We start from the raw sequence: 12830 nt of genomic DNA, 5'->3' as shown, positions 1-12830 counted from the left end.
GAGATACTGAGACAAGGAGTGGTGAGAACTTGGTCCACCTTTGCTCAGAGTTGCATAGTGTTGCACTACCTTACCCCAGTCCTGAAGATAATTTCAGGTGCAAACTTTGTTTGCTTACACTTGGATAAAGGATTAAACTAAATTTATTATAGATCTCCTTGGGGCTTTATGATAATAATTTCCTTTGCTGTTTAAATCTCCAGGAACCAACATTCCCTTTTTCATTGTGTTAACTGCCTTCTCTAATGCCTCAAAAATTTCTCTGCTTCTTTCTTTGTAGAACCTTGTGTGGGACCCTAGACACAAATAAATCTTTGTTGTCCTGTTCCCCTTCATTGAAAATACTGCCTGTTATTGAAATAGATTATCTTTATATTGAGTGTTGAATACCCTGGCTGTCACTCCTTTTCCCTGATTATTATTATCTGAATGTAATATTTTGTATTTGTTGCTTAAAAAGACACCTGTTTTTGTCTTCTTTGTTTCAGTCACACCTAATTATGTCAATATCTGGTACTTGTCCAATTCTTCTGCTAGTTCCCTTTCTTTTGATGTTTTTTATATTGACAGTGCCAATCTTGAACTCTTCTGATGTTATTGGGATGTGGTCTGGGATTGCAGTAGCTGATTATTCACTGTCACCCTGGTTCCCTGAGAAATAATTTTACATTACAGTTCAAGCCAATAAGGATACAGTTGGTTTGCCAAATCCCAAATTTCCAACCCATCCTCATTCATTCAGTATCTAGGTAGATACCTAACAGGGTGTACCATGATAAGGTGAGGACTGGACATTAGGTTAGAAGCCCAGGTCAGTTCCCCACATTCCATAAAATGCCACATGGTGGTTTCCTCCCAGTTATACAGCGTTAAACCTTAAGCATCCCACTCAAGTGTGTGTGTGTAAAAATTTACATTGGTTGTACTGCATAATTTAAAAAGTTGAGTTATGTAAAAAAAAAAAAAAGAGAAATAAAGGGGATGTGTGAATTAGTAAAGGAATTTCTTAAGTGTTGCAGATGAGATTTATGCAGGTATATACTTGTAACCAATGCTTCTAAGCTGCACAGATGCTTTGATGTGCAGTAACTGAAATATTCCACATGCATGTGCACACACACATTGAATTGTTGCCATGGTGTCATTACGTTGTGTAAAAATTTTCTATGCAAAGCAATAGGAGGTCAGCACTACTTTAAAAATAAAAAATGAGAGGAAGCATTGCTTGAGATTGTGGTAAATTGAGAACGAAACTTGGGAAGAACAAGATTTAAGCTACGTAGATATGAAAAAGACATGATAAAATACCAACAGAAAAGCCATTCAGAATGCTGCAACTAAATGGTGTAAATGTAACATTAGCAGAGTAATATCTAGTCTGTATTGATACTGTATCAGTTAGTAAGATGTACAGGAGGATGTTGGTAAAATTAGATGCAGAACATGGATGTACACTGTCTTCAATATTATTCTTCATCTGTATGATTCATATTATTTCGGAAAGTTAAAACTAAAATCAAAAAACACAATAAATTTGGTTCTTGACTTTATTCATGTAATGTAATATGCTCCTGAGTAAAGTCCTACAAGATTTCTTATTTATTCAGCTGAATGTATCTGAAATGAAAACACTGAACTAGTTGTATAAAAGACAGTGTTCAACTGAATAAAGACTGGACAAGGGAGTAAACAGATATCCCAAATGGCAGAATCATATTAAAACGTTAGGATATTATAAATCAGCTTCACATGAGCATTCAAGAATAATCACAGGTAGGTAATCTGATGTCTGTTTTGAGGGATGAAAATGTCTTAATTTCCAAAAAAAGATAAAAACGACCCACCTCTATATCAAACTGGCTAACTTGCTCTTAATTGTAAAGCTCTAATATAAGTTCCTCTCATAGTAGATGGCATTTGAACAAGGTTCTTTTCAACCAAGGGACTACTTCAGAAGCCAGCTTAGAGCAGTGGTGTGGCATAAGAAACCTCAAGGAAAGGATTTTAGCATCATCAAGGAGTTACAAAGAAAGAAATGATGTGTATAGAATATAAAGCAATGTAATCACAGTCTCCAGCAATACAGAGCACAGCCATGAAAGGGTTTAGCATGATGAGGACATTGCCATGGTAGCTCACCTTAAAAATCTGATTGAGAGAAAATTAGCTAAATAACTAATTCTTGAAGTTGCATAAATTTTCCCTGCTTCAATAATCTGTTGCAGAAGACCATCATTTGTAATCCTTATGTAATCCTTCCTGTTAAGTGCAACCAGATTACTACTGAAATTAGTATCAACGCCATTCTTTGATACTAATAAGTCCCTTGGCCCTGGGTGGTATTCCTTCTGTTTTATGCTAAGAGTTTGTGCTCCACTGTTAACCACCCAGACTGCACTACCTTTGCAAGCTGTCATACTGACTTGACATCTATCAAACAGCATGGAAGCAAATTTTTATTCAGCCTGCTCCTAAAAAGGAAGATAAGGCAACCATCAGGTTATTGTCTTATTGTCTTCACCTCAATACTCTCGAAAGTGATGGTACCAGCTTCTTCATTACCTAGATACCTATTCACCTTTGGATGCAGGTTTTGAAATTATTTCGAGAATCTCATGTGATTGCTCTTGATATTTCAAAGGAATTTGATCAAGTCTGGCATCATGTGTTTCTTTCCATGCTTGTTGTATGGTTTCCTTTCATCTGACCCTTTGAGCAGATTGCCAGCTTTATCTCTGGTTGTTTGTTTGTTGGGTATTGCATATAGCTACTTTTCCTTTCATTTTACCATAAATGCTGGAGTGCCCCAGCTGTGTGCTTTCGCCTACATTCTTCCTTCTGTACATCGATGACTCAAGCTTCAACAAAATTTTCTAAGGCCCATGCCTTAAACAGTAATCTTCTAGATATTCTTAAGTGGTATGAAATTGATCATTTGAATTTTAATACAACCAAAACACAATCCTGTCTTATTTCCTGGAAGAAAATATACGTTGTTCTCTCCTCCATATTTGATGACATTCCACTCTCCATCTAAGATCAGTTTTCTCCTCTTGGGTGTTGCTGTTTCACATTTGGCCTATCCTGGCATTAACTCGTCATGTCGCTAGTCTATTCATCCTCCAAAAAACTTGATATTTATTTATTTATAAATGTTACTTCTCTTATGCTCAACTAACACTATTAAATCTGCCCAGCTTAAAAACATTTTCACATTTGAGATGGCACACCAGAAATCTTTCTCTGCATTATCTCTTCTGTAAGTATTTCCATGGATGCTACTCTACTGAACTACTCATCACTTTTCCTCTATCATGCACACTATTTCTGATCAATGTACAGTTCAGCTCAAAACTAACTTCTCATCCTCTTTCTTCATTCTATATATCTCTGTCCTTTGGGACAGTCTTCTCTGTACTGTTTGCAACTTTCAACTCTTCAAGAAACACATTAAGAGATTTCCTTCTCCCTAACTACTTCTGGAATTTGAAGCTGAAGCATTTATGAAAATATTAAATAAGATTCCAAACACTGAAGTCTGGTATTCCCCATTACTTAGTACAAAGTTTTTAGAAGATTCTTTTCTAAATATTATTTCCTGTTGTCTTTCAAATCAATCTCGCTAGGAGATCATCAGTACCTGTTTGATAAGTTTTGTGCCTTGTTCTGTAGGTTCTCCATTCAGGATACAGTTGATGTTTCTGCCTACTTTCTTTGTCTTATTACTGATTTTCATATCAAATTTATTGCAACAGTTAGTGAATCTTGCAGACTTGTATTGGATTTCTTTAGAAGTATAACATCAGCTGCATGAGAGAGCTGAGATTAACATCACAAGTTTTGGCAGCAGGTTTATTATCACTTGCCTTCATAATGTGATTCATATAGATAATGAATAACGGTGGTGATAATGTGCACTCTTATTGCACACCTGATTTAACATCGAATCATCTTTGCATACCTCCAATTCTAACCGCTGGCTTATGGATCAAATAGAGACTATGTATTGCTCAATAATAATGTCCCATTTACATCATGTAACTGTAGTGTTTTGAAGAGCTTTCCTCTTGGCATCTTGTCATAACTTTTCAATATTATGAAACTTAAATACAGGTTCTTGTTATTTTCATTATTTCTCAACTGTTTGTCTTAAAGCAAAAATCTGATCATGACAACATCTATTTGGCTGAAATCCAGCTTGTTCTTCACAAAGCTTCCCTTCCACAATTTGAATATGGTGTTAGTAATAACTAGTATATGTCCTGAGCAAAAATCTAACAGGTACTTACAGTTCGCTCACCGATTAGAGATCCCTCGAAACTTCTGCGCTTGTCAGAAAAAGGAGAATCCGTTCCGATAATAGGGTAATCAATCTGTCTTCTGGGATGTGTTTGTTTATTATTACAGGTCGGAAAAGTTAGCTTTTCTTTTACGAACATTGTAGTTTTTAAAGTGTAACTATTTTGTTGTGTAACGGTTGGAAAAATGTACGTAGAGTATTAACAAAATTAAAAAAGGTATAGCATAAAATAAAAATTTAACTAAGTTTATTTTTAAGAAAGTTTTCTATAAAATAAAAATAATTATAGAAAATCAGAAATTTTTTCAAATGAACTTAGATATTCTAAACTTATAGTTGAGAGAACTGAGACACTTTAATGTCCTAAACCGATTAATTATTTATGACTTGTTGTGACTCTTAACAAACCCATGCAAAAAAAATGTTGGAAAAAATATCATTATCAAATCCTTTTAATCTTCAGTCTCATCTGAATCACTTTCACTTAAACTGATCACCAAGGGTTCGATAATTCTTTGATAATTCAATCTCTGTCCCAATACATATTTTCCAATGAGGTGACATGAGAGCAATATTTTCCCCAGTTTTGAACTGTAATACTTTCAATCGCCTGTTCTGAAGGCTTAAAAAGTTTCGACATGTCAATATCTCCAGTTACATTGCGATGGAGAATGAAACTTTTCACTTCTGCCCAAACATACTCAATAGCATTAATATCGCAATGATATGGTGGTAGCCTCAAAGCTAGAAATTCATGCTCTTTGAGCATCGTGTCGAATTTAAATAGTTTAGTTGTGGACGAGTTTCTTTTGACCAAATTAAGCAATTCAATTTTTCGCCTATCTGGGGAATGAGAAATGTTATTTGCAGAGAGCCAATCCATAAGAACTTACTTCTTATTAGGCCAATTTGGAACTTTATTTAATCGAATAGAGTGATATAAAGCATTATCAATTATAACAACAGCATTTTTAGGAAGGTTTGGAATCAATTTTTCTTCTGCCCACTTTTCGAAGATCGAGAGAATTCATTTGCCTATGGTAATTGGCTTTGTATAGTAAGTTTGAATTCGGTAAAAAAAACCCATTTCTCCACCCGCACACAAAATTATTATGCACCGCAAGGCATTTCCAGTTTGTAGCACTCCACATTCTTCTTTAGACTGCCAACATTTTCCATAAGTTAAATTACTATCAATCCAAGTTTCATCTAGATACACAACCGGTCTTTTCTCCTCCCTGAAATGTCTTATTGCTCTCAAATACTGCCTTCTAGATAAAACAATGTCACTTCGCTCCATGATAAGTTTCCTTTTATTCTGGGACTTTTTGAAACAAAATCCGATTTCATGAAGTAGTTTCCTTTAAGTTTCTTGTTTTCAAGGAGAATTAATTTTTTATTTAAGCACAGGAATCAATTTCTGAATAGTTGGCACTCTTTTCTCGACCACGTAAAATTCGTGAATAGTTCTTATAACGTCTACATCAAAATCATTCAAAGCTACGTTTTCGATGGTTTTCTTTCTCTGATGCTTTTTTTTAGGAGATTTAAATTTTGGCTTACCTTCACCTTTTGATTCCCTACGAATTCTTTTAACAGTCGACCCCGATATGCCCACAACTGCACTTGCACGTTTTATGACTTGGGAAAGGGGAATAAGGAGACGATTCTTTTTTTCAGAATGTCAGCACATTATTCAATATTCTTTTGCAAGAGCTACTGAAATGTTTAACAACAGAACTTGTTGACTGTAGTGGATCCATCATACAAATTAATAATTAAATAAAATAATGCAAAAAAGCAACAACAAAAATCAAGCTAGTGCAGCAGCAGACAAGAAAGCACTTGATTTCGCATGTTGGCGACCAATTCGTACATCCTTCATTTCTTTCTCCCCTTCAGCATGAATCGACTATTCTTGGCAAAATGCCAAGGAGTGATCTACAAACGGTGGGCGAACTACACTAGTATTATTATATTTCCAACAAGGAACAACTTTTCAGACTAAACCCTCATTTTGCCTCTTCTGGATGAATTGAGCAATCTTAGAGAGGATTATAGAAGCTAATGACTTCACATCTCTTGTCGTAGTATCCCATAATACAAAGCACATATCTTTACGGACGTGCCTTTGTATAGAGTTAGCAGATGTGAAGTAGTGCCTTGTGTGAAAAAAGTGCCAAAGTTTTTTGGCTTCTATATACGAGTTGCCCCAATCCTGAAAATATTTCAAGCACAAACTTTGTTTGTTTACACTTGGATAAAGGATTAAACCAATTGTTTATATTTGAATCTATGACTGATGTCTGAAAGTTTCTTCAGCAGTCATTTTTTTTACAATAACACCCAAAGTGTTGTTTTATTTTATTTTTTTAAAGAGTCACATTCCTCCCATTAAACTTTGTAATCAATTTTTCTCAGCAGTTAGAGCATATTCTTTTTATCATATAAATTAAAGATACCAAGAAATTATATACTTGGTTTAATCCTTTATTCAAGTGTAAGCATGCTACTGAAAAAGCTGCAGAACTATCCAAATATGTGTGATGCTATTACAACTAGGTAACAGTTTATTTAAAACTCCTAAGTATACAGCTGAATAACTGATGAAAAGGCTTTGTTCAAAGTTTGCGTCGAAAGTATTTTCAGAACTGGGGCAACTCATATATAGAAGCTAATGACTTCATATCTCTTGTCATAGTATCCTGTAATGCAAAGCACATATCCTTACAGACATGCCATTAGCTTCTATATATGAGTTGTCCCAATTTAAGGCTGGAGATTTTATATTTTATGTGAGTCTCACCCACAAAGTATAGTAAATATATAGTGCAATGCCATATATCATAGACTTGTGTTTATTGTCTTTGTCTAGGTCCTAGAAAGGCCAGGGAAGCATGCAAACATTTTGGACCAGCTCCAGGTGTTCCCCACAGTCATACCAAGTAAGTGTTTTAATTAATCAGTGATAATGTGCCTAAGGAAAAGAAACTTGGTATTATATATAACCTAAAGACTACAACCCTCAGCTGTTCGAGCAAAATGTGAACAGGCTTCTCCTTTCTTCGATTCCTCTTGCCCACACACAACACTAGTGTGCTATAGGTCAGCTCTAAAGACTACAGCCCTCAGCTTGAACAGCTAAAGGTTGTAGTCTTTGGGAAAGGCAGAGTGGGGGATACAGTGAAGTTGCTTTGGTGAGTTTTAAGGTGGACTGTAAAAAGGGTGTTGGTTAGCAGCGGATTATTTTAATGATTTTGGAGGAGAGTGGAAGAATAATAGTTGCCAATTCAGCAGATCACTGTCCACGAAAGTATCTGCAGAAGAGACATAATCTGAAACACAGACATTCAGTCAGAAACTGAATGTCTGTGAGAGAGGGATCATTAATTAGCCAGATTGCCTCTTCTGGATGAATTGAGCAATCTTAGAGAGGATTTGGCCTTTGTATAGAGTTAGCAGGCATGACGTAGTGCCTTGTGTGAAAAAAGTGCCAAAGTTTTTTGGCAGCTGCAGAAACCATAGTTGAAATATGTTTGTACCAGGAGAGATCGGGGGTGCAAATCAGTCCAAGAAGAGAAATCTGATTGTGTTTGCCTATCTCAGTATTGCTGAATGTGGTAAGTGGGAGCTCTTCTTTGCAAGAGATCAGACAGAACTGTGTTTTGATGATTGAAATTTACAAGGTTCTCCTTGCCACAGTGGGATGTAGCTAGGAGAACTGAGTTCAGGTTCCTGATCATAGTAGATCTTTAGGATTCTAATATTTGAGCACTAACAGGTTTGTTAAATGAAAAGGAGGAATGGAGTGTACTGTTGTCAACAAAGCTATAAATAATATTGGAAGTTTGTGAGAGCAGGTTGTTTATATACAAGTGGAGGAGAGTGTGTGAAGAACAGAACCCTGGAGTACTCCTGCATTGGTGGGGAAATCTGAGGAGAGGAAACTATCCACCATGACATAGTGAGTGATCGGTGAGAAAAATTGGTGATCCAGTTGCAGAGTGAGGAAGGCAGACCATATGATGGCTGAGTAGGCTCCTGTGCCAAACCTGATCAAATGCCTTTGGGATGTTGAGGGCAACCTTGTGAGTTTCTCTGAATTTCTCCATGGCCTGAGTCCATTAGGTGGTACTCAGGCCATAGGTGAACTGGTCACTAATTAGTATGTCTCTAGGTGGTTCAAGAGTTGGTTTTTGATAACCTTCTCCATAATTTTTGAGAGAACAGAAGTGAAAACAATTGAACAGTAGTTTGATGGTTGACTTTTATCACCTTTCTTTGGGATGGGCTGGATGCGGATCTGTTTCCATGTCAGATAAGATCCTAGTTGAATAGGATAGACTGAAGAGCGAATACAGGATGGGTGTTACCTCTGGAGCCATTGTTTGTGGAGTAGTGGAAGGAACTTTGACTGGATCATCAATGCAGGAATTGGAAGAGAAGAATGGTGCAAGTTGATCTTGTCTTTTGGTGAGGTGACTACAGTACCATCTGGATTGTTGAGATTGGTGGTGACCTGGTGGGCAGAAGTTGTGCCCAATTACCTTGGCAAGGGACCAGAAGGAGCAACTGCCATTTGTGCCAGGGGCAAGTTTGGGGTTTTGATCCTTAGCTATTGTTGTAAACCTTTTTTTTTTAATGAGTCACAGAGGTCCTCCCAGTTTGGTACCATTGTAGTGCCAAAGCACTAGAGACTGAACTGGTGGGGTGTAGGTTGTTCTGCAGCAGCAAAAGAGACTTGTATGAGGTTGTGGTCTAAGTTTCCAGCAGGACAAATAATAACCACAGCATACCTGGAAGGGAAGCTTGTTAGGAAGAGGTCAAGTGTGTTGGCAAGTTGGAGGAGGTTGTCTGCCATTGTAATGGGAAAATTGAGTCTGAGATAGGTCTTTACTAATGGTGAATACCTCAACATCCCTGCCTGCTTGAGTGGTGAAACTGAAGAAGGGGAGCCAATATGAGTTGTGGATATTGAAGTCCCTAAGAAGGATGACCTCACTATTGGAATACTTAGACCGTAAAAAGTTGAGCTTTAGAGAGAGAAAATTGATAAAGTGAGCATATGAAAAGGGCAGGTTGATTTAGTAGAGAAATTTTGAGCCAAAGCAGATCAAACAATGTGAATTCGAGGATTTGTCAGCTCTCACGAATGCACAAGGGTGGCACTTGTGCATTCGTGAGATGGGTAATGTGTAGTTCAGGGAGTTGATGTATATATTGGCTGTTGAGGATGCTGGTTGAGGTTCTGAAAGGAACAGTAGTTCAGGTTTAGGTGACATCATTTGTTTTTGGTGGGATTTTTGATGTTTTTTTATGGGTTCTTTTTGAACTGTTTTGTGGGAGAGTTTTTGAGATCTGCAGTAAAAATGCATTTCTTTTGGTTGTAGTTCATTGTGTTTCATGGGGAAGAAATTAAAAGGAAGTGGGGCATGCAGTGAGAAGTGACAGACTTGAAAACACACCACCCACACAGAAGGGAGTCGGCCTCCTGCCCATATGTGGCTTCAACAGTTCCCTGTGCAGCCATAGCATTTGGTCTCCCTCCAGTCACAAACTGGCAAAATACGTGGCTGTGGGATTTTTCACTAGCTGATCGGGAAACCTAGGTTCTTTACTACCTGATATCTAATATCCCACCCTCATTCTCTTTAGAGTTCTTCTGCTTTTCTACTTATATAGAATTTCTAGATTCACAGTGATCATTGCCTTGAGAAACAATTATTATGATTATTATTATTATTAGACACCTTCAGGGAGTCCAAAAGACTCATTGAGGGAGGGCACCCGCTCTACAACTCTGCCGACCGCCATTGGTATTTTCAAAGACAATTGCAAACATCCATGCTCACGGGGGGATTCGAACCCACAGCCTTTCATCTGCAGAGCAGATATGCTAACCACTCGGTAAGTCAGGCTGGCCATGAATAATGTTTTTGAAATTTGATCACTTTACTCAGCCATATAATGTGGGCTCATAGATGCAAATTCAAGATAATTGTTTTTAAAGCTAATGATAATGAATCTAAGAAAGTAAAATTATATTGAAATTATAGTGGTAGAAGGCAGCAAGATATTCTTGAGGTTGTTGAAGAAGCCCAGGCTGACCAGGTATGCAGTCAGGAATGCATATCCATACTTCAAGTAGAAAAAGCCGTCAAAAGCCTGAAATATGGAAAGGCATGATTAGATATTCCTCCAAAAATGCTCAAGTGTGCAGGTATAAAAGTCTTACAGTGGTGGCTCTGTAGTTCAGAAGGCAGAGGGGCAAATTCCAGATGATTGGAGTAGAGTTCTCATGGTGCCATATAAAGAGAGGGAAATAAAACTGAATGTGAGAATTACAGAGGTATTTCTCTGCTGAGTGTTTCTGGTAAGGTATTCTTGAGAAGGATTGTGGAAGCGAAGCTTGGCAAAAAACAAGCTGGATTCAGATCAAATAGAGGCTGTCGGGATCAGATTTTCACTTTACAACAAATAGTTGGGAAATCATGGGAATATAACAAAGATCTATATTTAAGTTTTGTTGTAATTAGATTTGGAAAAGGCATACATCAAGGTGCCCGGGGGGGGGGGGGGATTCAAAACACTACGGTTAGGAGGTAAATGGAACATTATACAGGGCAATGCATAGTCTATATTTAAGTTGTAAGTCAGCAATTAGAATTGAAGGAAATGGTTTGATGTAATATCAGGTGTAAAACGAGGATGCACATTATCTCCACTATTATTCATTGTCTATACTGATCACATTATGAAAGAAAGTGGCATCAAACTTAATATTATAATTAGAGATATCAAACTTAGCTGTTTGCTTTATGCAGATGATGTATTCCTAAATGCATTTAGTGAGTCTCCAGGATTCTATAATTAAATTGAATAACAGCTGTAACAAATTTTGCAGGAAGGTAGAAAACTTCAGCTGCATTCTGAATGGAGAGCCTATAGAATAAGTAAAATATTTCAGCTGTTTAGGTATGGTTTTTAGTGAAGATGACAAATTAAACCTACAAATAGACAACAGAATAAGCAAAGCTGGTATGGTGGGTAGCCAGGTGAATAAATTTATGGAATGAAAGTGTAGCCAAAACACCTAAGTATCAGTATACAAGGCAGTATTCAAACCAGTTTTAAGTTATGAATTTTAGAGTTGATTTAGAAATAAAACACTTGATCAAAGACTGGATAACACAGATAATGAGGGTTCTGAGAAAAATTTGTGTAGTAAACAAATGACATCAGTGGCAGAATCATTAAAAATGAAGGTATAGAAAGGAACTTAACATTAGTATTCAAGAATGTCAAGTGCGTATTTTGCTATACTTTCCTCTATTATAATATGAATTGTATCATTAAAATAATTGCTGCCTGATTCTGATACTTGAAATGGTCTGATTCAAACAAACAAAAAAAAAGATGGCTTGAGAAATTTTAGTAAGGCCCACTATTAATACTAGATTCTAGCAAAAATCCTTCCAGCCAGAGTGATTCTTATTTGTACACATTATTTCAGAATATACAAGAAATGACTTGAATTCCTTTTTTGGGTAACTCCACTTTCTTTGAGAATGCCTAATAGGAAACTCAATTTAAATCTCATTCAGAAGCTCGTCAGTTGAAGTGAAATTTTGTTTAATTTGTTTGATTAGTTCCCCAAAGTCACTGTTTCTTTATCCAAGGTAAAAATTTTCTGTTTCAAAAAAAAAAAAAAAAAAAAAAGTAATCCATTAGAGGTTAGCATAATTTTTAAAATTGTGATTTTAGATTATATCAGATCACGAAGATCACTGTATTGAAAGTAGGCTGGAAATACAAGTATAGATTAATTTATATTTACTCACTATGTAGCAAAATGAGTACTAAGTATGTTATTTTATATCATGCTAAAGTTGAAAATCTGTTCCAATAATTTTCTAAATTTCATATATTTTTAGTTATTTTTTTACTTATAAAAAGTTAATTTTTTTCTAGACCATATGTACGTTCTAAAGGCAGAAAGTTTGAAAGGGCCAGAGGAAGAAGGAAGAGCCGTGCATTTAAAGTGTGATTACTTACTATGTCTGATGTAATCATTAAATAGAACTTCCAATAAATCACTGACTACAGTGTGATTCTTGGTTTGCTTTGTGTTTATTGCTGAATCAGGTGAGATGAATATGTCATCTCGGTTTGTTGGTAAATGGAAAAAATGTTTTGTAATGGTACGTTCTTTTTGTCTCAAATGAAATATCCAAGACAATTGTTGATTAAAATATAATAACTTAGTGGAAGTGTCATCAACTGCTAAAACTAACTGATGAATAAATTAAAATTGCTCGTTAAAATTTATTTTAATCAGTAATATTTAGTTACTTCCCATGATTTATTATTATTTATTTACAATGGAGCCAAAAATAGTATGAGATTTAAACTACAGTAATGTAGAAAGTGAAGATCCACAAAATGCACATGGTAAACATGAAAATAGCAAGCATATGCTTTGATCTAAGTGTTATTTGACACAGCAGGAAGGCAGTTTGCCATTCTGATA

The 12830-nt window shown here is 36.1% G+C and overlaps 1 protein-coding gene across 1 annotated transcript in view; it reads left to right on the top strand.

Moving 5' to 3' along the window:
* RpL18 (ribosomal protein L18) overlaps positions 1–12411 on the top strand; it is an 80214-nt gene extending 67803 nt beyond the window's left edge. The window contains exons 6-7 of the mRNA XM_090411026.1: positions 7176–7245; positions 12272–12411. Coding sequence (XP_090267152.1) covers positions 7176–7245; positions 12272–12347 — 146 coding nt within the window. The 3' untranslated portion in view covers positions 12348–12411. The remainder of the gene's footprint in view (positions 1–7175; positions 7246–12271) is intronic.
* Positions 12412–12830: the final 419 nt, after the last annotated feature.

This window comes from Typopeltis vanoorti, chromosome 21, assembly GCF_054136105.1.
Source record: "Typopeltis vanoorti isolate ZY-2024b chromosome 21, IOZ_Tvanoo_1.0, whole genome shotgun sequence".
NCBI classification, from domain to species: domain Eukaryota; kingdom Metazoa; phylum Arthropoda; class Arachnida; order Uropygi; family Thelyphonidae; genus Typopeltis; species Typopeltis vanoorti.
This window is presented reverse-complemented; position numbering and strand designations above follow the sequence as displayed.